Source organism: Scomber scombrus, chromosome 11 (genome assembly GCF_963691925.1).
Source record: "Scomber scombrus chromosome 11, fScoSco1.1, whole genome shotgun sequence".
Lineage (NCBI taxonomy): Eukaryota > Metazoa > Chordata > Actinopteri > Scombriformes > Scombridae > Scomber > Scomber scombrus.
The window spans coordinates 19,210,647-19,233,570 of NC_084980.1; the positions used below are offsets into that span (position 1 = coordinate 19,210,647).

Genomic DNA, 22,924 nt, shown 5'->3' on the forward strand with positions numbered 1-22,924 from the left:
GAGAGGAAATGACATGTCCGGATGAAAATAGCTCTGCATCCTCCTCCTCCTCTTCTTCCTCCTCCTTTATCTTTCCTTTGGTCATATCTGACCCTGCTTTCTATCTGCCTTTCCTCTAGGTTCATCTTTGAAGATTACACTCCCACCAACTTTGACACGTTTCCAGCTGCCATCATGACAGTGTTTCAGGTTTGGCTCCCACAGATCCCCTCATTCTGCCTGCTCTCCATGACACATTGCACCCTGGGATATTTCTCACCCCAGGCGCAGATTAAACAACTCTGCTCACTCGCTCTCCACCCCCTGCCTCCTCTATCTTCCCACACATCCATGCACACATATGCGCACATGAATATCAGACAAGTGAAACGTGAACGAATCCACATCAGATCTGCTGCAAAACCAACCACGCTGTGATGGAGTGTTTTGATCCGCATATACAGTAATTAGCTTTCTCCCTGCCATTTTTAATTGTATATCTTGAACTGGTTTGTAGACATGGTATATGTCTACTGTTTGGTGTATTTTTAGGCTTATGTTCCCTTTAATCAAATATGATCACGATAATTAATAATGCTAAGTATTCAATGCATTTGCCCACAGATTTTGACTGGTGAGGACTGGAACGAGGTGATGTATAATGGGATTCGCTCGCAGGGTGGTGTGCAGTCTGGCATGTGGTCATCAATCTACTTTATAGTGCTCACCCTGTTTGGAAATTGTATCCTTCCTTTGATAAAACTGCAACACCTGTACATGATCAGTGGTTGAAGAGGTATTTAAATCCTTTACTTCAATAAAAGTAGTAAAATCAGTGTAAAAATACTCCATCACATGTAAAAGTCCTGTATTCAAAGTATTACAAGTTTATAGTAAGATCAGCACAGTACAAGTTATCATTATGCTGCAGAATGGCCTCTGTAAGAGTTACTGTATATTATATTTTACTAGATTAATATTACTGCTGCATAAGTACAGAAATGTAATATATAATCATTGTATTGTAATGTTATAACTCATTTTATACTTAATACGGTGTTTAACGTCACATTTTAAACAATAATTATATGTCTTGAATTGCATTATGGGAAATAATCTTCTTTCTTGCCAAGAGTTGGTGAGAAGCTCAATGCCATTTTCATGTATGTTAAATGTGAAAGTGGAACTAGAGGTCGATTAGCCTAGTTTAGCACAAAGACTGGAAACAGCTGGCCTCTGTCCAAATGTAACAAAATCTTCCTACAAGCTATTCTAAAACTTACTAATTAACATACTGTATATTGTATAAATACCAAAGCATAAATGTGACAATATGTCGCTAAGCTAAGCTAACAGGCTCATATTTAGTTGACAGATGTGGAATCATTTGTTGAATCTGAAAAGTGACTAGTAACTATAACTATAAAATGAATATAGTGGAATAAAAGGTACAATATTTGCCTCTGAAAAAACCTCAAAACTGAACTTAAGTGCAGTACTTTAGGAAAAGGTTCTTTGGTGAACCTCCACAAATGACAAAGACAGGCTGTATTTTCTAAAAGTGATCCAATTAAAAAAATATTGAGGCATCTATGAACATTTAAGGAGCGTCATCTGCCAGGACCAAATAATCTCAACCTGTCCCCAATGGTCCATTTACCAATTCTCCTGGTCAGGAAATAGAACTGGTTCAGGTGTGGTCATGTGACATTAGTTTGGTTTGAATGTTGGTCATATAGAGGTACGCCAGTGGTGGTATATGGGAAACAACAAAAGTGAAACTGCAACAACCTTGAACAAGAGACCGAATGCAAGAAACAGCATCAGCTGGGACGGGGTCAAAGGTCAGGGAGACCATTCACTTCCGTGCTAGAAATGAGAAATAAATCATCACGTTATCCTAAGACCTGAGCCATTTCTAGCCACTAATGAACAAAAAAAGCAAAAAAGCTAGTAAGTGGACATTGAGTTGGGATTAGTTTGTCGCACACTCTCAAAATGTATTTCAATCTGATCAATATACGTTCATCTAAGACAGAGGGGAGTAAAAATCCTGACAGGTTCCCAAACTTTAGCGGGTTTTGTTCTTAACTGCCTTCATGACAGACACGCTGCTCAATGTCTTTTTGGCCATCGCCGTGGATAATCTGGCCAATGCACAGGAGCTGACAAAGGTTTGCCCTGTTTTTATCTGTGTTTTGCCATTTTACAGGTAAAATAATTTGTTTTTGTTGTGTATGTCATCATTAAAGTAAATCACTACTTTTGTATTTGTTTTTGTCAGGATGAAGAGGCGGAAGAGGAATTCTTCAACCAGAGGTACGCCAGAGGAAGAGATGGCTTAATATCTGAGTAAGTTATTGGTTAATAGTCACTGTTTTGGGATGAGATACCCAGAGCATTCACAGCCCTTAAGTAGTTGTTTGATACTCTCTCCGGTGTGTGACTGTTTCTCAAATCAACTCTCCTCTTGAGCAAAAGAAAAAACTGGAATTGGACTAATAATCATGTCACAATCGCTCACAGTTTTGTCTTTTTGCAGCAGGCACAAGTAGTGAAAGACTTACTTAAGATGTGGATGCTGACGGAGGTTCACACTTTGATCATCAAGTTACATATCTTATTGGAGCGGAGATGTCTAGAAATCAGTGAGATTAGCCAATAACATCGATATTTCTGCAAAATTATTGGTTGTGGACACAGAGAACCAGGTGATGGTTTAACTGGTGAATGCTAAACAGTATTTTCCTCAGTTCCTTCACTTGCATGGTGAATGCAAAGTTGGAAAGGCATGCTTTAGGCATCGTTGTGACAGCTATGAATGTGTATTGAATGTGCCTGATCAAAAAGCATGAACCTCTACAGACAGCATCACTGAAACTCCCTGTGTGACTGTCTTGGCCTGCGATTTGTAATGGGCAGCCTCTTTTGTTAATGAGAGAAGTAATTCTTCACCGACCTTCCTCCTCTCAGTGACCTGTTGACCTTCCTGCAGGTCCAATGATCCAGTAAATTGGGCGGAGGAGGGCACGAGGCATTTTTCAAAGGTTTTGGGAATGTGTCACTCTACTGGGAGGAGACACACTTTGGAGTGTGTCAGATTTTGGCTCCTGACTCCACTGTCATGCTGGCCACACAGATTTGTAGGGAGACAAAAACTACTACATGACCATCAGGGGCATTAGTGACAGTTTCCTAAAACAGCCATTGCCAAAGTGTACTTGAATAAACTGCAAGGACGCACAAGTGTCTTTTTTGGAGCACTGACATGACTACTACTAATTTTTTTTGCATGTTTTAACCCATTAATTACAAACTCTGTGTATTTACATTTACACCAGTGAGTTTAGTAGATAACTTTATTTCTATTTATCAATCTATAGGCATATCTTCATGCTAGCACAATCTGTTAAACTCAACATGCAGAGCCTAGAAAATTGCTTGATTAATGAAGGGACTGATCCCGAGTGTTTTAGGCCTCTGCAAGTTGATTTTTATACCACACTTAAAAAGAATAGACACTAATAGTTTCCTACCTATGACGGGTTACCAGGAATAAGAAATAACGTGGCATAACATAAGTTAAAACATGCAAAAACAACACAACAAAACAACAACCTCACAAAAACTCAAATAATTGATTACAAAAATTGCAAAGACTCTAGCTGTGACACTGAATGTATCATTTGTCTGTTACATATTTAAATGTTAGTCCTGTATGTGTTGCAGCTATCAAGATGCAGATTTTGATGTGTATTGCAGTGTTTTGCTGGTTCCATCATGTTGTCTTGTTATATGCCTGTTATGTGGCACTGACCAAAATGTTGTGTATCATGACTGAAAACAGTTTTAACCTACATACTGTAAGTTTGAAAATAGTAATTGGCATACAACTGATTTTCCCCTCAAATTAAACTTAAATGATTCATCATAAAGTATGATTACAGGTGCGTTTACACCTTCCTATAAAGTTTTATGCCCTTGGTAATATTTTGGACTGAGCCACAACAAATGTTCTGTGTATGTTGCACAACACTAATGTCTTGTTTTCAAATAATCACTCATTGATTACATGGACAACAAAAGAATCTGAACACCAGTAAGTAAAATTGTATGCATCTCTGTCACTCAAATTTCCTCTCCTGAGTTTCCTTAATCAATTATTGAGATCAATTATTATTATTATTATTATTATCGTTATTTTCTAGATACACTATGTTTACTTTAATCCTGCACCTCCCCCTTTTTTGTTATTGTGGGTTTTGTTTTTCTCTTTTTCTTTTTATCTGTCTTTACCTCTCAGGTATCTTCATTTTTTTAATTTTTGAATGTCTTCAGCTTGACGTATTTTGCATATTTTTTCCATGGGGAATTGTTTGTGTTACTTATCAACAAACATTATGTATGAAAAGGACTGTCCTTTTCTTGCAAGTTTCAGTTGTTTGAGTATTAATGTACAACTGGTATGCTATAACAGTATTTTTTTTTTCTTTGTTTGTTTTGTTTTCAATTGTTTTTTGAAGCAGTAGTTTGACATTTTGGGAAATATTTGCTTTCTTGCAAATGGTAATATTGGAGGATTGATACCACTGTCATGTCTGTGTGTTCAATAAGAAGCATACTGAGAGCAGGTGAAACAGCTAACCTGGCTCTGTCCAACAAATATAATGGTTATACGTTGCTGTTTTATTAGGTATTATTTGTGGGACTATTTCTTTTGGTCACTGCAAGGTTGCCAGGCAACCAGCGGAGACTCCAGGAAGTCACTGCTCCTGGCCAAGAAATAGTCCTTCATATAACACCTTACCTTTGGACAAAGCCAGGACAGCTGTTCTCCCTGTTTATAGTCTGTATGCTAAGCTGAGCTAACCTGCGGCTGGTGATAGCTTCATATTTTCTGAAGTGGCATTGATCTTCTCATCTTACCCTCCGCAAGGCAGCAAATAAGCACATTTCCAAAATGTCAAATTATTCCTTTAAGGGTGTGATGCCAATAAATAGTGATGCCGTGTATATTGTGCTCCTTAGTGGGAGAAGAAGACCATACCTATACAGGAAACGGGCGATCCACCGAGGCCGACCAGCTTTCCCAGATGAGGCAGAGGGTGGTCCAGGAGCCGCAGACGAGCAGCCGCTCAATGGCTCCAACGCCTTCGCCAATCGCCGACAGAGGAGGGGAAAAGTTCACATGTCAGTGTGGGAGCAGAGGGCCAACCAGCTACGCAAACGGCGCCAGGTGGCAAGCAAAGAGGAGCTGTTCAGCAGCCCCACAGAGGACACAGCTGAAACTCCCACCATTGCCCACCACTCTACGCTCTCCACAGAGGCCAGCCCGGCTCACCTGCCTGAGTCACCCATGTCTGTGGGGATGCCCCTCCCCGAGCCCCCAATGTCCATATCCATCCCCATACCTGAGCCTCCGACTTCTGAGCCTCTAGTAAACCTGTCTGAGGAGAAAACTGGAGGAGCTAACCACCGGAATACAGGCGGGGGCAGGCACAGGGTGGCCCGCAAGTTCAGGCCCAATCAGGGGCCGGATGAAGGGGCGCGGCACAGGCGCCACCGTCACCGCGAGGCCCGCACTGAGGCCAAGAGTCTGGACTATACCCAGACACCACATGAGGTGCAACAAGTCAGACGATCATTCAGCCATGAAAGGAAGATAGATGAGAGGGAAGAGAAGGAAGAAAGAGAGGAGAGAGAAAAAGCAGAGGGAGAAGGAGGGTCATTCCAAGATGACTGTGGAGCGGGCATCGTCAACCCGTATGCAGAAGTTGGAGAAGACTGTAGCAGGTAAGGCTGCTCTCTTATATTATACAAAAAATATGTCAAAAGAACCTCTCAAACCTCTGAAAGAGAATTGCAACTTCTTTATGGATTTTTCTAATGTTTTAAGTCTATCACAAAACATTACTCACATGCCCAAATGTCCATTGAAAGTATTATTAGTTCTTTGTAATGCTCCAAAGGAGAAAATGCAATTTGGCAAATGCTAACATGGTGATGTTTAGCAGGTTTAATGTTTACCATTTTATCATCTTGGTTTAGCGTTCTAGCATATCATTTGTTAATTAGCACTAAACATAATCTACAGTTGGTTATTAGTCTTGTAGATATGTGAACATAAACCAATGTATTTGACAAACTGATTTTTTTATTTTTTATTTTTTAAACATGTGTTTATTGTTTTTTCACAAAAAGGTAAACCAACATTCACAGCAGGGTAAACATTCATACAGTTGGCCCTGTAATTTGTAGTTCAAATGAAGTTATTTAACAAACCATATTCATACTTAAATGACAAGAATACACAAACGTTGGCTTAAATAAACAGAATTTGTACTTGCAGAATACCCCCCACCCATCCTAATACAATCACTGTCTAACCAAAATTCTCAGTATGTCCAACTGATTATCAAGGAAAAAAGGTAGCTACAGGCAAAAAGGGGACTTCTTGTAACCCTCTGCAATATGATACAAATTACCTTTAACTTTGTTGTAAGTTCAACAAAAAAAAACCCAAAACAAAACACTGATATTTTGACCTATGAAAAGTCAGGGGATCACCATAGATCAATTTTAAGGGAAATATGAATCTGCACATCAAATTCCACAGCTATCCATCCAGCAAAACATTTTACTCACAACTTCAACTGTTAATCTCATGGTTGTCCTAGAGGAAAATTCAGAGATCCATTCATATTCATCCTCTGGGGACCATTAATGTCTGTGCAAAATGTTGTGCCGTCTAACAGATTTTGAGAAATTTCTTTCTACTATAGCATAAACTGTTTAGTGATCATTTCTTTCCTATTTCAGAGACATTCCTGATCCTCCTCAGTGTGAGCAGGTGGACTGGGCAGAGCAGGGTGAAGGCGGGCACACAGACCAGTATGAACCAGTGGAGACCGCTTTAGAGGCCACAGAGTTCACCGTGTGCGCGATTGAATCTGAGAACCACCCAGGTTCCCTCAACCGTGACAAGTCCAACCTGGGGGGAAGCGTGGCTATCGAAATGTCTGCACAGCCGCTGCTGGAGCTCACACCAATGACAGGTAGTGCTGTGATCGCTTCTCTCTGCTGTCACACTCCTTTACTGTGCATCACAAAGTGGGATTTAGTCTCAGTATCACTCTGTGACACTGTGAGTAGGTGCTGTGACATCCAGTAATAGTGCCACACTGTTGCTGGTGACTCACATGGTTCTTTCTTTGTCATTGCTGTCCATGTAGAGCTAAAGCATTTTGTCCTCTCTCACCTCTGTCTGCTTTTTAGTGAACAGCAAAGAGTTGGAGGCGTACCAGTCCGACCAGAACGAAATGGATGAAGAGACAGAGGATGAAGAACCTCCGATCACTCCCAAACCTGTAGCTCCTGACAGCATGTTCATCTTCAAGGCCTCCAACCCGTAAGATACTCAAATTTTAAAAATCCTCTAAATCACTGGTTATCATAGGCAACGTTTTAAATTTGTGTCCTATTGTGCTCTTTGTGTGCGCTCTGTCATCAAACCAACAATTAACGCCTTCCCCTTCATTGATCCGCAGAATCAGAAGGATCTGCCACTATGTGGTTACGATGCGTTACTTTGAGATGTCAATCCTCCTCGTGATCGTGGCGAGCAGCATTGCACTAGCTGCTGAGGACCCCGTGTGTACCAATTCAGAGAGAAACAAGGTGAAATCAAAAGAAGCCAGAAGCTGAAAATAGTTTTGTTCATTTTCTGATATCAGATGTGTGGGATCAATACAAGGACAAGAGAAAACTTTACCTGGTATAAAGAGGTACTGCGGTCAACAATGTTAAATTAGTCTAATGTTGCAGACACAAACAGACAAAGGATCTGAATGCCCCAGACCACTGATTGCTCTGCCATTTGTAACATGATGGCTGCGTTAGAAACTATTTCATTTTGCATCTAAACGGTACACTAAAGTATGTTTCTGAAAACATTTGACGCAAGAAATATGCAATGCAGTAACAGAATATTGATTTATATTTGATCAGCATGGCCCAGTTTGACAGTTTGATGTGATTTTTGTGAGTTGGCCACGTTGCGCTGAATGGACCTCATTTATAAAGTTTAGGTTGAGTCATAATATGCAAATTCAGATACAATGGTTGGTTTGTCAACCATGGATATAATACATAAATGTCATCAGCTCATCGTGCTGTATCCATCATACACCGTGCGGTTGGATCCCCTGCTCTCCGTACAAAATGAATGGGATCCCTCAAATGATTCAGTGTGTCTGTACCATAAGTGAAGCCCTTTCCTGCAGTCACATTGATATGTAGTTTTGATTATCTTTTATGACATTTATCTTCAAGTAGACATTTTAACATTTTGACCAAAAAAAACCTCACTTAGTGTAATACCACTGATGACGTTTTAGCTCAATTCAAATCTCTCAGGTTCACTGTTTGATCTCAAGTTGACATAACACTGTGTCAACAACAGTGTGTCGTGACACATTTGATTTCACGCACATACAGGGTGAGAATCGACTGTTTTGCCAGGGAAGTAGCAGTGCAGTTTGTTTTTCACAACTCAGTATCATGAAAAGTGTCAAGAGTGACCAAATAAGCACAAACTAGTAAAAGCTACACTGTGTTTGGCTATGAGAGAGACAGAGAGAGAGAGAGTCACATTCATTTATTCGATTATTTAACACCATCTGTGTACGGCTGCCTGTCATTTCCCACTCTGGTGCCACAGACTGGACATCACTCTTTGTTTGAATTGAGTTATCATAATCCAAAAAACACTTAAAGGGGCTTTCCACTGACTCAGTTTACTAATCGTCGCCGGTGCTACTCGCCCTGTGAAGGAAGCTGTGTGATGTCCTCTGATGCCATGTTTATGTCATATCATAGTCATCTTAATAACGAGTTTACGGCCTGTAAAAAGCATTAATGTGAGCAAACAAACCTGACCAACCAGACCAACCTGTAATGTGATGAAACAAACAATGCTATTGATTTGCATTATGGGAAATGTAGTATCACACTTTTTTGGAGCTTCCCTCACACTAGTGACAAAAGTCAGGATATCTCGACGTGTGCTGTGTTGACTTTGACTCTTACGAGTCAAGCAAATTAATGGAAGTGTAATCTAAATCACTGAAATATCCCTTTATGGTATTTTTGGCAAGCACATATTTTGGGGTGATGAATGACTAAAGTGACACGGGAGTCAGATACTCTTACTACATCCTTGCATATCTTATTGCCACGCTTTGACACTTCCTGTAATCATAGTGATTCATCCTGTAAAGGTTTATTTAGAGGCAAACACACCATTAAGGCGTGAGAAACATGCCAACCAGCGGTAACAAGTTCATTGCCTCTGACTGGATGGGACTAATGTAAGTTTTATCTACGTATCCCTGTGAAGTTGTATGAGCGAATGTGAGTGTTGGAGTGATGTTGAATGAGACAGTGCACCTTCAGAAAAGTCTTTTTTGGTTGATAAAAGTTTTTTAAAATGTGTTTCTTATGTATTTGAATTACCCAGGTCCTTCGTTATTTTGATTATGTCTTCACCGGAGTGTTCACCTTTGAAATGATCATTAAGGTGGGAACCTAAAATAAAACACATATTTTCTCTGTTTTAACACCTATCACACTTTTAAATAACTGAACTTACTGTAGATTTACTCATAGGTTTTTGGTCCCTGTGCGTATTCAATCCGTTCACTTTACGTGTCCGTGTGGGTGTGTGTTTGTCCTCCAGATGATAGACCAGGGTCTCATTCTGCACGACGGCTCTTATTTCCGAGACATGTGGAACATCCTGGACTTCATTGTGGTGGTGGGAGCTCTGATAGCCTTTGCTCTAACGTGAGTCACTACATAGTGCTGCCTGGTGATGACTCACTGCAGCAAATCGTTTTTTGAGCTTACAGTATTGTTATAAACAACCTTCCCTCAAAGACACTTTTGCAGCTTAAAAAAAAAGCTTCATTGACAAAGGGTCAGCTCAAACACTGCAAATATGGAGGCATGCATGGTCCTGTGCAGTAACGCAGATTCAGCCTCACAACAAATGGAAAATATTTTGATGTAATTCTGGGTTTACACATGGGTGGACTGTCATGCCTGATGTTAAAAAACCTCTGCAGTAATTCTTTTTGTTGTCTCTCTCAATGTTAGTGTGATAAATTACTTAATGAGCCTTTTGTTCCTTCTGTTGTACCGTAGAGGACCGTACCGTATGTTTATTTCTCTGTTGTGAATATAACTGTGATCTTTTGAGCTTTGCTCACAGTGTATTTCTCTTTATGCCTCAATTTTTTTCTCTGTTGTTCCTGTGGATTTTTTCACTGTTGGGGCGACCAGCAATGTGATGGGGTAAAAATTTCAGTCACACTAAACGTAAACTTCTCCCATAAACTTCTCACTTATCACGTCTTTTATTGTCCTGTGACTTGATTTTTCCTTTTTTTGTTTTCGGTGTGTTTTTATTTCTTTTTGTGTCTTCTAAATCTCACCAAATTGCAGAGCCTGGCACGTATCAGGGGTAAACATCTTTGTTTATTTTTAAATATGAATGTCTACCCCCAAATACCTAATCTGTTCCCTCAAATTAATAGAACATAATGTGTTCCTTTTAAAAGGTAACACACTGTGTCTATAACAACAAAAGCCCAAAGTTGATCATCTTTTGGCCCAAAATCTAAATAAATCCATGCAGCTCAAACTTGGGTTTAATACAAGGACAAATTAAATAATTGCTATAAATGAATGCTTTTACCTTGAGGGAAGCTATGCTAAAACACCACAGCCATAACTTAACACTGGTAGCCTAATTTGAAGGGAGTAAGTATTAAGGCTCTAACTCAGTAATTTGAGGGCACAGATTAAAGCCATCCATCCATATTCTTTACTGTTTATCCTCTAGAGGGTCACAGGGGAAATGGAGGCGTGGTACACACTGGACAGTTCGCCAGTCCATCACAAAGCTAATAGAGAGAGACAACCGCTCATATTCACACCTACAGGCAATTTAGAGTCACCAATTAGCCTAACTTGCATGTATTTGGTCTGTGGGAGGAAGTACCCAGAGGGAACCCACGAAGGCTACAATGTTAACCTCGACACCACCGTGCTGCCACAAATTACATCAGTTACCAAAACTATTATCCTTGACACCTGCCAAGCTCTGTACAAACATACTCAAAGTGAAGTTCTGTGTTTCATTGTGTGTAAAATGTTTATTGATAAGCTTTTATGTCCATGTTTTACTTCAACTATATTTTTTCTCAACTGTTAAAAATGTGTCAGTTCCATGTGTCCTGGTGCATTAATGTACGAGTCCACAAATATGTGACTAAATGCTGCGTTTCAATGTCAACAGAAACAACAAAGGTCGAGACATCAAGACAATAAAGTCCCTCAGAGTTCTGAGGGTCCTGCGACCTCTTAAAACTATCAAAAGACTTCCTAAACTCAAGGTAACTTGATGTGAACATCTGAAAACACTCTCCAGTATTTCAGTGTTATCGCGCAGCTCTCTGACAGATCGTTTTTGTTTTGTCCTCCTTCGTCTCCGCAGGCTGTCTTTGACTGTGTGGTCACATCTCTGAAGAACGTTTTCAACATCCTCATCGTGTACCAGCTCTTCATGTTCATCTTTGCTGTCATTGCTGTGCAGCTCTTTAAGGGGAAGTTCTTCTACTGTACCGACAGCTCCATGAACTCAGAGAAGGAATGCCAGTAAGTGGATATTTTTTACCAGTCTCACTGTTTGTTCCTAGCAGGGTTATTATAGTTTTGAAATTTTCATTAGTTTTTATTTTTATTTAGTTTTTCAGTTTGCTTTTTTTTATTTCAGTTTAGTTTTAGTTAGTTTAACAAGTGATTAAGTAGTTTTAGTTTAGTTTTTATTTTGAGGAATTGACTAGTTTTAGTTTAGTTTTTATTTAGTTTTAGTTTTTCAGGTATTAAGAGGAAAGCCTTGATTAGTAGAAGCTAAAAAAGGATGATACACCGAGGTAAAATTTGCTGTGTTTGTGGTCTCCCTACTTGTACTAGCCAGTTATTTCAGGTCAAACTGAACCAAATACAGTAAAAATGTTCAGTTCAGTTTAGTTTTAGCTAGTTTTGCATTGTTCATTGTAGTTTTTTAATTAGTTTTCGTTTTTTTACAAAACTCTCTTTAGCTCTTGTTAACTAAATTATTTTTTCACTGCTAGTTTTAGTTTTAGTCTTAGTTTCAGTTAACTATAATAATAACCCTGGTTCCTACATTACTGTTTGGAATAAATGTATATTTATGAAAATCCTCCTTCACATTGTCACTCAAAATGAATAAAAGCACAAGTTAACATAGTTTATACACACACAACACTACAGTAAAGTTATACTATCCTCTGTTGGGTCTAGGGCAGAAGGGAAATAACATATATCCAGATCAAAAATATGAAAAGTCATACTGTTCAGTAAGCTGGTGAATCTTTTATTGATAAATATAGAAGCCTAAAGAAGTAGTTCGATGTTTTAGGAAATGTTGTTTTAGGAAACTTATTGACATTCTTGCTGAGAGTGAGATGAGAAAATCGATACCACTATTCCTGGCTCTCCTTCCTACCAGCACCTTGAAAGCTCACTAATTAAGATGTTATATCTCATTTGTTGAGTTTTGTGTCTCTATGTCGGTCTATTTCTGGATCTTTAAAGTAACAACAATAATAATAATACGTGATACTTATATAACACTTCTCAAGAATTCAAAGTTGTTTTACACTACACATGATTCACTAAGGGGCGGCGTTAGTGAGACAAACATAACATAAACATAGATGGCGGGGGGGCTAAGAGAAGGCGGTGGAGAAGAGATGGATCTAGAGACAGGATTGGAAAACAGCCGATGTCTTGGTGGAGGGGGTTGTGTCCCCATAACTGCGAAGGTTGGACATGGGGGTGGACAGAAGGCCAGCAGTGGTTGATATGAGAGACCGAGAGGCCAAAATCACAAAACTACCAGCTCTAACAAAAAAAAGCGAATAATCGAAAGACTTAACAAGCTACTCAAATTACATTTTCAATACTAAGACTAACCACCCAAAAAACAGAAGGAAAGGGAAGGACACAAAATACACATATAGAACAGAAATTTCTTGCAAGGATTTAACATACAAAACATCAACAACTCAATATTTTAACTGATTATCACATTTAAAAACACAACTAACCCATTTATAAAATCTGGCTGGCAAGAACATACAGCACCAGTCCAAAGTTTGGACACACCTTTCGCAATCACTTGAATGAGAAAGTGTGTCCAACCTTTTGACTGGTAATGTACGAGAGAGAGCTACGGTCTAAATCTACATGAAGTCCTGTCACAAATAGCACACAATACAATACAAAGACTGCTTTAATAGCTTTCACTTCATTAAAGGTGCTGGTTTAATCATTCAATCAAGTGAAACAATGATGACCTGTGGGCTGCTCTGTTCCCCGCAGAGGCTACTACATTGACTACAGCAGAGACAAAAAGGAGGTGAAGAGGAGAGAGTGGAGGAGACACGAGTTCCACTACGACAACGTCTGCTGGGCGCTCCTCACTCTTTTCACTGTCTCTACTGGAGAGGGATGGCCTCAGTAAGTGTATTTTTAATGCCTTTAACCGCTACTTTTGCAGCTCTATATGTCTTTTCGTTATGTACACCAGTTGTTAATGCTTTGTCATTACCACTGGAAATGCACAACTTCACAACAAATGTTAGATTAAAGGATAAAAAATTTAAATAATTTGAAATTTTGCAGCATTTTGGCTTTTAATGCTTCAGAGGATATTTCATTTTCCTCTGTCTGTTTTTCTGCCAGGGTCCTGCAGCACTCTACTGACGTTACAGAGGAAAGCATGGGGCCGAGTCGAGGGAACCGGATGGAGATGTCGGTTTTCTACGTGGTCTACTTTGTGGTCTTTCCGTTCTTCTTTGTCAACATCTTTGTGGCTCTTATCATCATCACCTTCCAGGAGCAGGGTGACAAGATGATTCAGGAGTGCAGTCTTGAGAAGAACGAGGTGTGGAGCAGTGAAATCTTACACGCAGACACACACGTGGACGTGAATTCACGCAGTTATCATCAAGTAAATCATCTTCAGCTCTGCATGTTTGTTTCTGTTACATTTTTCTCCATCTTTCAGAGGGCTTGCATTGACTTCACCATCAGTGCCAAGCCGATGACCCGCTACATGCCCCAGAACAGACAAACCTTCCAGTACAGGCTGTGGCACTTTGTGGCGTCGCCCTCATTTGAGTACACAGTGTTGGTCATGATCGCACTCAACACTGTGGTACTCATGATGAAGGTAAAAAAACTCTCGACTGTAGAATTCATTCAGTAATAATGACACCTTAAAGGATGATACTTGTGTTTTCTAAATACTCGACTTCGTGAACTCCTTCATTGCATGCTAGAAAAACCTGCAGAGACTTGAGAGTAATACAATTTTTTTTTAAATAGCACACTTTCTAGCTTTTGTTTTCCATTTTTTAAAGCTACATTGTCAACAGGAGGTAATGCAGTTAAAAGCAGATGCTGATTTGAAAAATCTTCCTTGTTGTTGCAGTTAAGGAAACCTGACATTTCAGACTGAAGACTTTAACCTAAAGAAAACAAACAAAACAAATGAAAGAACTCGTCAAATTCACACCATCCTTTTATCAGTTCTCATGTTTTGTTTTATTTTTGTTTGACACCAGATTTGACACAAGAAACAAACCTTTCTGGCCACCAACTCACAAATCTTGTTTTTAAGTCTCTGTTGGTGTACTTTTACAGCCAAAAGTTACTGAAACCAACTGCAGTAGAAGATCAGTCTTTAAAGTTGTTGTGTCCTTTTGAAAATGGTCATCAGCAGTAATGTACAGTGTGCTTAAAGTTTTGCTTAAGAGCTAAAAACATTTACACATCCACGTGTTTGTTTTAAGAGTTTGTGGTCCAGCAAAATCTCGTCTTCAAAGTAAAAATGAATGACATCATTAACGTAGTGATGAAATTTCTATCTGACTTTGTGACCTATTGTCTTGTTTTCTTCAGTACCACTCAGCCCCGACAGCCTACGACACAGTCCTGAAGCACTTGAACACAGCCTTCACTGTCCTCTTCTCCCTGGAGTGCATACTGAAGATCTTGGCATTTGGTTTAGTGGTGAGTATTTACACAAGAAAAAGGTTGAATGATGAGACGTATCTAGCTAAACTAATATGAAAATGTGTCTATATGTATAGTCAAATTGTTGTCAACTTGTCTTTACTGCAGAACTACTTTCGAGATACTTGGAATATTTTTGATTTCATCACTGTTCTTGGCAGCATCACCGAGATAATTGTGGATTTACAGGTACGACACTGCCAAGACACCATTCATTTTCACAATGTTGTGACCCTAAGAAAAAAAAGACTAATAGCAAGATTTAAACACAGTATTCTTTCTTTCCAAGTTTCTTCATGTGTTACGATCCCTGCCTCTAAACACAACTTAAGTCATGTTGTGATGAATTTCGCCATCTGTGTTTTATATCCTGTCTCTCCCCCTCTGTTTGCCTCTCTCTCTCTTTCTTTCTTTCTTTCTCTCTCATCGTTCTATCTCTAACCGTTTTGTGCAGTCGGTGACCACCAACATCAACATGAGTTTCCTGAAGCTTTTCCGAACAGCCAGGTTGATCAAGCTGCTGAGGCAGGGTTACACCATTCGTATCCTGCTGTGGACTTTCGTACAATCTTTCAAGGTAAGACATTTTAAGCCCAGTTCAGAACTAAGATTCATAACGAGACGAGTTGAAACCTGCAACAACTTGCGATAAGCAGGTCTGCAAAAACCTGCCAGATTACACAAATGTGACTAGACGAGATGGTGTATCGTCTCCATAGCAATGACTCCCTGCACCTCTGCTCTAACTGACAGCTGTCAAGGCTTTTTTTTTTTGTAGCTGGATATAATTTGTAGCATCTTGAAATATGAACAAGGATAGTGAAATTGATTTACTTGCTACAGTTGCATTACTAGTATTGATGAAACAAGAAGAAAACTTTCTAGGCTTTCTTTTCCTCTATCCAAAACTCTGTAGAAACAGGGTGGAGGTTTCTGGCACAACTTTACCTACTTCCAAGATGCATGGAGAAGGAAAAAAGTCTGAAGAAAGTCAAAGCTTTTACTTTAACTTTATTAACAGGCCAACATGTTTCAGCTTGTGGTCTTCATTACGGTCATCATAAAACACATTACAAGCAGCATTTATATAGGGTATTTAAAAAACACGAAAAAATTCTAATATGTAAAAAAAATATTCAAAAAATAACCATTAATATCCAATATAAATGCTGATTTTGCTACAAGCCGATTGGCTGCTGTAACTTTCCCTGCAACGTTCTGAAACTGTGAATTTTTGGTCTGAACTGGACTACATGATCTGCTTTCTTTTCTTGTCATTTTAATTATCTCATAAAAGTGTTATAATAATATTTTTTAGACGACAAATGTTCGATAATTACCTGTCTTGACACCTTTTCTCCAACAGGCTCTTCCGTACGTCTGTCTTCTCATCGCTATGCTTTTCTTCATATACGCCATCATCGGAATGCAGGTATGTTTTTTTAACTAATAATCATATTAAGTGCACTTCATTAATGTCAGAAAAAGATTATTGTCTTACTGAAGCTGTTTCATGCAGGTGTTTGGAAACATCAAGCTAAATGATGAGAGTCACATCAATCAGCACAACAATTTTAAGAACTTTTTCAGCGCACTGATGCTGCTCTTCAGGTGGGCCCTTCAAAAAATATCTTCCAAGACTGTTTTTGAAAAAATGATCGTCAGGCTATTTTTCTGCTAAGTTTATCTTCATTTGAGGTCAAGTAGGTGTTTGTCTGTGTTTAAACCACCAGGAGTGCAACAGGCGAGTCCTGGCAAGAGATTATGCTCTCCTGTCTGTCGGGTCAGGAGTGTGAACCAGACCCTTCAATCGCCCCCCTCACCATGTCTCCAGACCACGAGGGAGGCTGCGGGACTGACTTTGCTTACTGCTACTTTGTCTCATTCATTTTCTTCAGCTCGTTCCTGGTCAGTTCATATCTTTTTCAAATTTTCTGTGAAAAATTTCTGCTTTCCTCATCAGATCTTCTATTATGTTACTTTTAGATGCTGAATCTGTTTGTGGCTGTGATTATGGATAACTTTGAGTACCTAACACGAGACTCCTCAATCCTGGGTCCCCATCACCTGGACGAGTTTGTCCGAATCTGGGGAGAGTACGATCGTTTAGCATGGTGAGAATTTATCTTGTTCTTGCTGATGATTCACACTCAAATTTTTTCCCCCCTAGTTTTAATAGTCATGTTCGATCTTTATCCAGCAGGGGGCAGCAATGTGTGTGAAATGTTAATGTCTTAAAGCTTCAGAGCAATGAACTGACATGCTTAGCACAAGATATTTGCCTCCAAGTCCAATGGAGCAACACTAAAGACAGCTTTTGAGAGAAAGGAAAAACTGTTGTGAAAATCACTAAATATTTGAATGCTAAGTAAAAAACCTCTAAAAGGACACTCACAGCTTCTTTTCATCTGTATTAGATGTGAATTTTTCTGCCTTTTTTATTGGCCTTGTCATCTTTTCTCTGTCTGTGCCTCTCCTCACTCATCACCCATGTTTTCTTTCTGAAGTGGTCGTATCCACTACACCGCCATGTACGAGATGTTAACTCACATGTCACCACCACTGGGCCTGGGGAAAAAATGTCCTGCTAAGATCGCCTATAAGGTAAAAAAAAAAACAAACACTGTCCTCTCCTCCCTGATCGCTTGTGTTTAACAAAATGAAAACTCTCACATAAAAATATCTTTTCCTTCTGTCTCCCTCGGTCCATCTGTCCTCGTTGGCTCTCAGAGGTTGGTGCTGATGAACATGCCTGTGGACGAAGACATGTCCGTCCACTTCACCTCAACGCTGATGTCACTCATCCGCACTGCGTTGGACATCAAAATAGCAAGAGGTCAGGGTCACTGACAAGCATGTTGCAAACATGTTATGTATGTTATATGACACCCAGAGCAACTAATGATGATTTTCATTATTAAGTATGATTCTTTATTTTAAGTCCCTATAACACACTATAATCAAGTTATAAGCACATATAAAGACATGTTTAAATGTTTATTAAAATACAGTATTTGTTATAGTACAGTTATTATAACTTCTCCTATGAAGACATATTTTATATCGTTGTAATTTTGTTTTTCTGTATTGTCATTCATTATCCGTTTATGTGCTATGCCAAAAATAGGAATTATAGTGTTTGATAAATAAATAAGATTGCACATGTGTACCTAATGAAGTGTAAAATGATTGATTAGTCAGAAAATGTCTATTGTGATTTCTTAAAGCCCAAGATGACGTCTTCAGATTGCTTGTTTTGTGTCGCCACAGTCCAAAGTTCAAAATATATTCAGTTTACTTTCATAAAAATACAAAGAAATGTAGCAAAGCATGAAGAAAAACTACTTTATGTTAAAAAATGACTTATTTCATGATCAAATTGTTGCTGATTGGTTGTTTCAGCTTTAATGGCATTGATCACATATTATATTTGTTTGGCTGAATGTAAATGCTTTTCCCAGGTGGGGAGGACCGTATCGCTCTGGATGCTGAACTACAAAAGGAGATCAGTATCATTTGGCCATATCTGCCCCAGAAGACATTGGACCTATTGGTACCTATCAACAAAGGTCTGGCTCTAAACTACGGAGGCAACAGTTGATATAATCCAGAGAAACATGCAGTAACAGTTAATGTAGTGTGTTTGTCCTCACAGATACGGACATGACAGTGGGTAAGATCTACGCTTCGATGATGATAATGGACTACTTCAAACAGAACAAAGCCAAGAAGCTCCGACAACAGCTAGAAGCTCAGGTCAGCTCAACATGCTGCGACAGATTCTTTCACCTTAAAAAGGCCTGAAAAACAACATTGAAAAGAAGCTCTCTGACTTGCGTTTGCCTCGTGGCGTTCTGTTTCTCTAATTTCAGAAGAGTAGCTTGATGTTCAAGCGTCTGGATGCCTCGACCCTCCCGGAGGACATCCTCTCCAACACCCAGCCGCTGCCGATGATGGCCCACAGCGCTGGCTCAGCACTGTGAGTCCATTCATGTGTGCAGCTGTGTCAGGTTATATCTGTATGTGTGTCTCTTTTTATGTGTTTGTTTACTCTTTTCTCTCTCCCAATTTAGGACAAGAGGAGGCTTTGTGGCTTTGAGCCCCATCTCACCCCAGGAACTGTTTTTGCAGCCTATAAGTTCAGACACTGAAGCTGGTCAGCAGCAGGTAAGAAAGGGGACAATTATAAGCAAACAACCATTATCGCAACAACTACGTCTTAGAGCAGTGGTTCCCAATCTTTTTGACTTACAACCTTTTTATCACAAAGCATTTTCTTCTTGCAACCTCTCAGGTCCTCAGTTTAAAAAAACATCACATTTTCCATCAAAAAGTCACAAAAAGAAAACATCAATTTATGCAGCAGAAATATGTTATTATATTATTCATTTTACAACCCCTCAGTTTTATCTTGCCCTGCCTCCCAGGTTGGGAATCACTGTCTTAAGACTCACATTTGCATCTGAAACAATTTCCAAAGCACAACATTTATTTACAAAGGTCTAACCCCACAAAAACGTTATAAATATGAATTGATTTGGGAAATTGCTGCGGCTCTCACAGTGCCTTGCAGGGCACGGCATCGCTGGCTCTCTGTGCTCCTGGCTTTTAGTTCTGTAGAGGTCAGAATAGCAAAGGCAGACTGTCAAACTTTTGATGTTTTGCTTTGCCTTTTACTGTCTGATTTTACTGGTCTACACCGCTTGCTAGATGAATGATGTGAAATGACTCTGAAATATTTGCTTAATAATGTTTGTTCTTGCAGAGGAATGCGTTCGGCCCCTAGACAGATGTTGTCTGGCTCTGTTTGTGTAGCTATAAGACCTGAACATGCATGACTGTATGTCCCTCCGAGCTGAAACATGGAGCCCAATCTTTCCCTGTAAAATGTCCACTTTATTGTCTTCTTTTACACTCCACACTTATACAACCTCACATTGTTTCTATTCCTTGAAGTCAGTTTTCCTGTTTGCTAGTTGTTAATCTGTCCGTATTTTTGGCTGGAATGGCTTTTGACTGGATGGCGATGGTGATGGCTATGACAGATAGACCCTCAGTGATATGAAATGGCTTTTTCGCCCCCCTTTCACCTGAGCTGGCCCTCCGTGTTAAGAGGCAGTCCTGGCGGGGACAAGCCTGATTCGTGCTGTCTCCCCTTGCCCTCCTCTCTGTCTTTGTACTCACCTAGGTGGGCGAGTGCAGTAGGGGGATTGAAACCCCACTGGAGCTTCCGCTAGGGAGGGGCCTGTGTGTGCGGGCCTCTTCCATGCCCCGTCTGGCTGTAGAGTCGCAGGTACACACATCTTCCATGACACGGCCTCTGTGCTGGATCTCGAGGACTTCATTGGCTGCATGGGCTCTTATGCCAAAGTGCCTTGTTCCTTACGTGCACAAGAAGTTCAAATCAGTCTTTTGCTACTTTGGGAGTCTGACTGAGGCTCAATGAAATGTTAGAACGGGGGTTTGATCCGTGAATGCTGATGCCTCGCCTCCTTACCCCGATCTCTGTCATCTCCAGAATAGAAGAAAGACTAAACTAAACTGAGTAACGCATGCAAGAGAATTTGTTCAGAGCCTGTTCCTGAATGAAATCATCTCCATGTAATTAGAATATTTTTAACGTTTTCTTTGTGTACGTATACTGTGCTTGTGTGTTTGTCTGTGTTTTCACATACAAGCAGACGGAGGTTGCGAGCAGCTCCCTGAAGCGTTCCGTCTCCACTGTTGCGGATCAGCGGGCAAACGGTCTTTGGCAGGAGGAGAAAAGTCCAGAGCGAGTGTATCGACCTCGTCACAAAAGCTACAAGGCTGCCGGTTAGTCCTGCTCACCTATTTTCATCATATTAGGTTGTTAAGTCATACCACCACCACTAATCAAATGGAGCCAGCACTGTATATATTAGTCGAATGATCCATCCCTTCTTCTCTTAATCTATCATTTTGTCCTCTCCTCTCCTGACTGTCTGTCTCTCTCTCAAGTTTCTCGGTCCGAGCACAGGGAGCGTGGCCGGTCCAAGGAGTGCTGTCACCTCCTCTCTCCAGATGCATCTCGTTGTAACTCAGAGGAAAGGAGCCTGCAGCCGTCACGCTCCTCCAGCGTAGAGAGAGAACACACCCAAGATAAACAGGTTGGTCAGTTTGGACCAAAAACACTGTGAAGTCTGTGTAATTGAAAATGAACTAATAAATTTGCCTGATTTTATCTGGTGAGTTATCAGTCTTCACATATGAATCTTTGTTGTTTGTACACCATCAGAGATGATTGATGAGAGCCTATGATGGGAGAGTCTTTTATAATGTAATGGATGCATAAGTATAATTAAGCATTTTGTAATTAGAAAACAGACGATGCAGTCTAAAGCTCGTCTTGCCATACTTTAAAATTCGCTCTCTGACCCCTTTTTTATCTTAAGAGGACCACAATGGAAATAATCTTTTAGCTTAAACCTGCAGTGTGGAACTTATAAACGACTGAGCTGTGAGCTCTTTTTACTTTTATTTTTGTAAGATAAATCTTACATCCGCAGTCCAAAATAAACCAGAAAATGCAAAACAATAAACTAAATAAACAGTTTGGAAGATGGATGGTGGTGTGGAGGAGATTGGGGCATTGCTAGTTAAAAATTCTCTCTTCTGTTTAAATTGACGGGTTTAAGTCATCTGACGTAATTTTTGGCTTTATTCTTGTCTTCAGGGTAACAGCTCCGACAGTCCGGTGCCCTCCACCTCAGAGTCCAGCACACCCAGCGGCCGGCGACCCTCATCACAGACCCCAACCCGCTCTCGCCCTCACATCTCCTACTCCCCACTCGTGTGTCACACACACCCCTCCGGTGGTGAAGATGAGGACGAGCAGGGCAGCCCAGAGACGATGAGGCGGGGCAAGCTCACCTGGGAGAGCCAGACAGGGGTCGCGGGTGAGAGGGGTAGCGAGGTTGGCCTACACCCATCCCCGCCTCGCCGTTACCCCTCCGAGCCGTTCCTGGCCTCACAAGAGGACGACCACAGCCCGGACCCCTCTGGTCCCATGGAGACGTTGACCTTCGAGGCGGCTGTGGCCTGCAGCCTGGGACGCTCAAACACCATCAGCTCGGCCCGCCCGTGCTTGCGGACTGGCTGGCAGGTCCCCAATGGACATTTTCGAAAGCGTCTGGCGCAGACAGCCTCTGTTGCGGGCTGTGATCCACTCAGCGACACAGAGGAGGACGACAGGTGCTAGGGACAGGAGGCGCAGCGAGGGGGAGGAGGGGGAATCACAGAGAGGTGTTAGAGGACGCTGTACTACAGTGTACAGAGTGAAGGTTAATGTGACTCTTCTTACATCAGTGCATCAAGGCCATGAGCCTTCTGGATGTGTGATAATGTGAACCCAAAACAAGAACAATACTTCCTGAAACTGTAGTTGCCAATTCACACAGAACACTGACTATAAATAAGGTCTATTTCCTGACTTCTACTTGATGATAGAGAGTAATAATTCATCTCGAATAGTTGCGAGATGCTGAAAATAAATGAAATGAATGAATCAAATTATATCATTTGTGTCAATAGGTATTTTCCATTTCTGAAGATGTTTCTAAATGATTCAGTGTTGCTCTAAACAGTGTTTACCTGTGGGGTGTGTGAATATGTAACTACATTTTCTTATAAATTAATTGTTTTTGTAAATACATTGTGATCATCACACCATTGCCATTTTCTTAGACCGTATCAATACAACTAGCCATCAGGAGGCGATGTGATACTTTACCAGACAATGTGGGTACTAATAAGTAAC

At 40.4% G+C, this 22,924-nt stretch overlaps 1 protein-coding gene across 1 annotated transcript in view; it reads left to right on the top strand.

The window, feature by feature from the left end:
- Positions 1-22,366, top strand: part of LOC133990561 (voltage-dependent R-type calcium channel subunit alpha-1E-like) — a 53,470-nt gene extending 31,104 nt beyond the window's left edge. The window contains exons 16-48 of the mRNA XM_062428912.1: positions 120-189; positions 604-721; positions 2,086-2,153; positions 2,264-2,331; positions 5,008-5,772; positions 6,799-7,034; positions 7,255-7,387; positions 7,527-7,656; positions 9,497-9,556; positions 9,716-9,822; positions 10,321-10,332; positions 11,339-11,435; positions 11,537-11,697; positions 13,450-13,587; positions 13,813-14,014; positions 14,138-14,302; positions 15,034-15,144; positions 15,256-15,336; positions 15,602-15,724; positions 16,514-16,579; positions 16,667-16,758; positions 16,881-17,055; positions 17,134-17,261; positions 17,655-17,751; positions 17,878-17,983; positions 18,609-18,716; positions 18,803-18,903; positions 19,020-19,126; positions 19,221-19,314; positions 20,336-20,440; positions 20,826-20,961; positions 21,127-21,275; positions 21,842-22,366. Coding sequence (XP_062284896.1) covers positions 120-189; positions 604-721; positions 2,086-2,153; positions 2,264-2,331; positions 5,008-5,772; positions 6,799-7,034; positions 7,255-7,387; positions 7,527-7,656; positions 9,497-9,556; positions 9,716-9,822; positions 10,321-10,332; positions 11,339-11,435; positions 11,537-11,697; positions 13,450-13,587; positions 13,813-14,014; positions 14,138-14,302; positions 15,034-15,144; positions 15,256-15,336; positions 15,602-15,724; positions 16,514-16,579; positions 16,667-16,758; positions 16,881-17,055; positions 17,134-17,261; positions 17,655-17,751; positions 17,878-17,983; positions 18,609-18,716; positions 18,803-18,903; positions 19,020-19,126; positions 19,221-19,314; positions 20,336-20,440; positions 20,826-20,961; positions 21,127-21,275; positions 21,842-22,366 — 4,834 coding nt within the window. The remainder of the gene's footprint in view (positions 1-119; positions 190-603; positions 722-2,085; positions 2,154-2,263; positions 2,332-5,007; positions 5,773-6,798; positions 7,035-7,254; positions 7,388-7,526; positions 7,657-9,496; positions 9,557-9,715; positions 9,823-10,320; positions 10,333-11,338; positions 11,436-11,536; positions 11,698-13,449; positions 13,588-13,812; positions 14,015-14,137; positions 14,303-15,033; positions 15,145-15,255; positions 15,337-15,601; positions 15,725-16,513; positions 16,580-16,666; positions 16,759-16,880; positions 17,056-17,133; positions 17,262-17,654; positions 17,752-17,877; positions 17,984-18,608; positions 18,717-18,802; positions 18,904-19,019; positions 19,127-19,220; positions 19,315-20,335; positions 20,441-20,825; positions 20,962-21,126; positions 21,276-21,841) is intronic.
- The last annotated feature ends 558 nt before the right edge of the window (positions 22,367-22,924 follow it).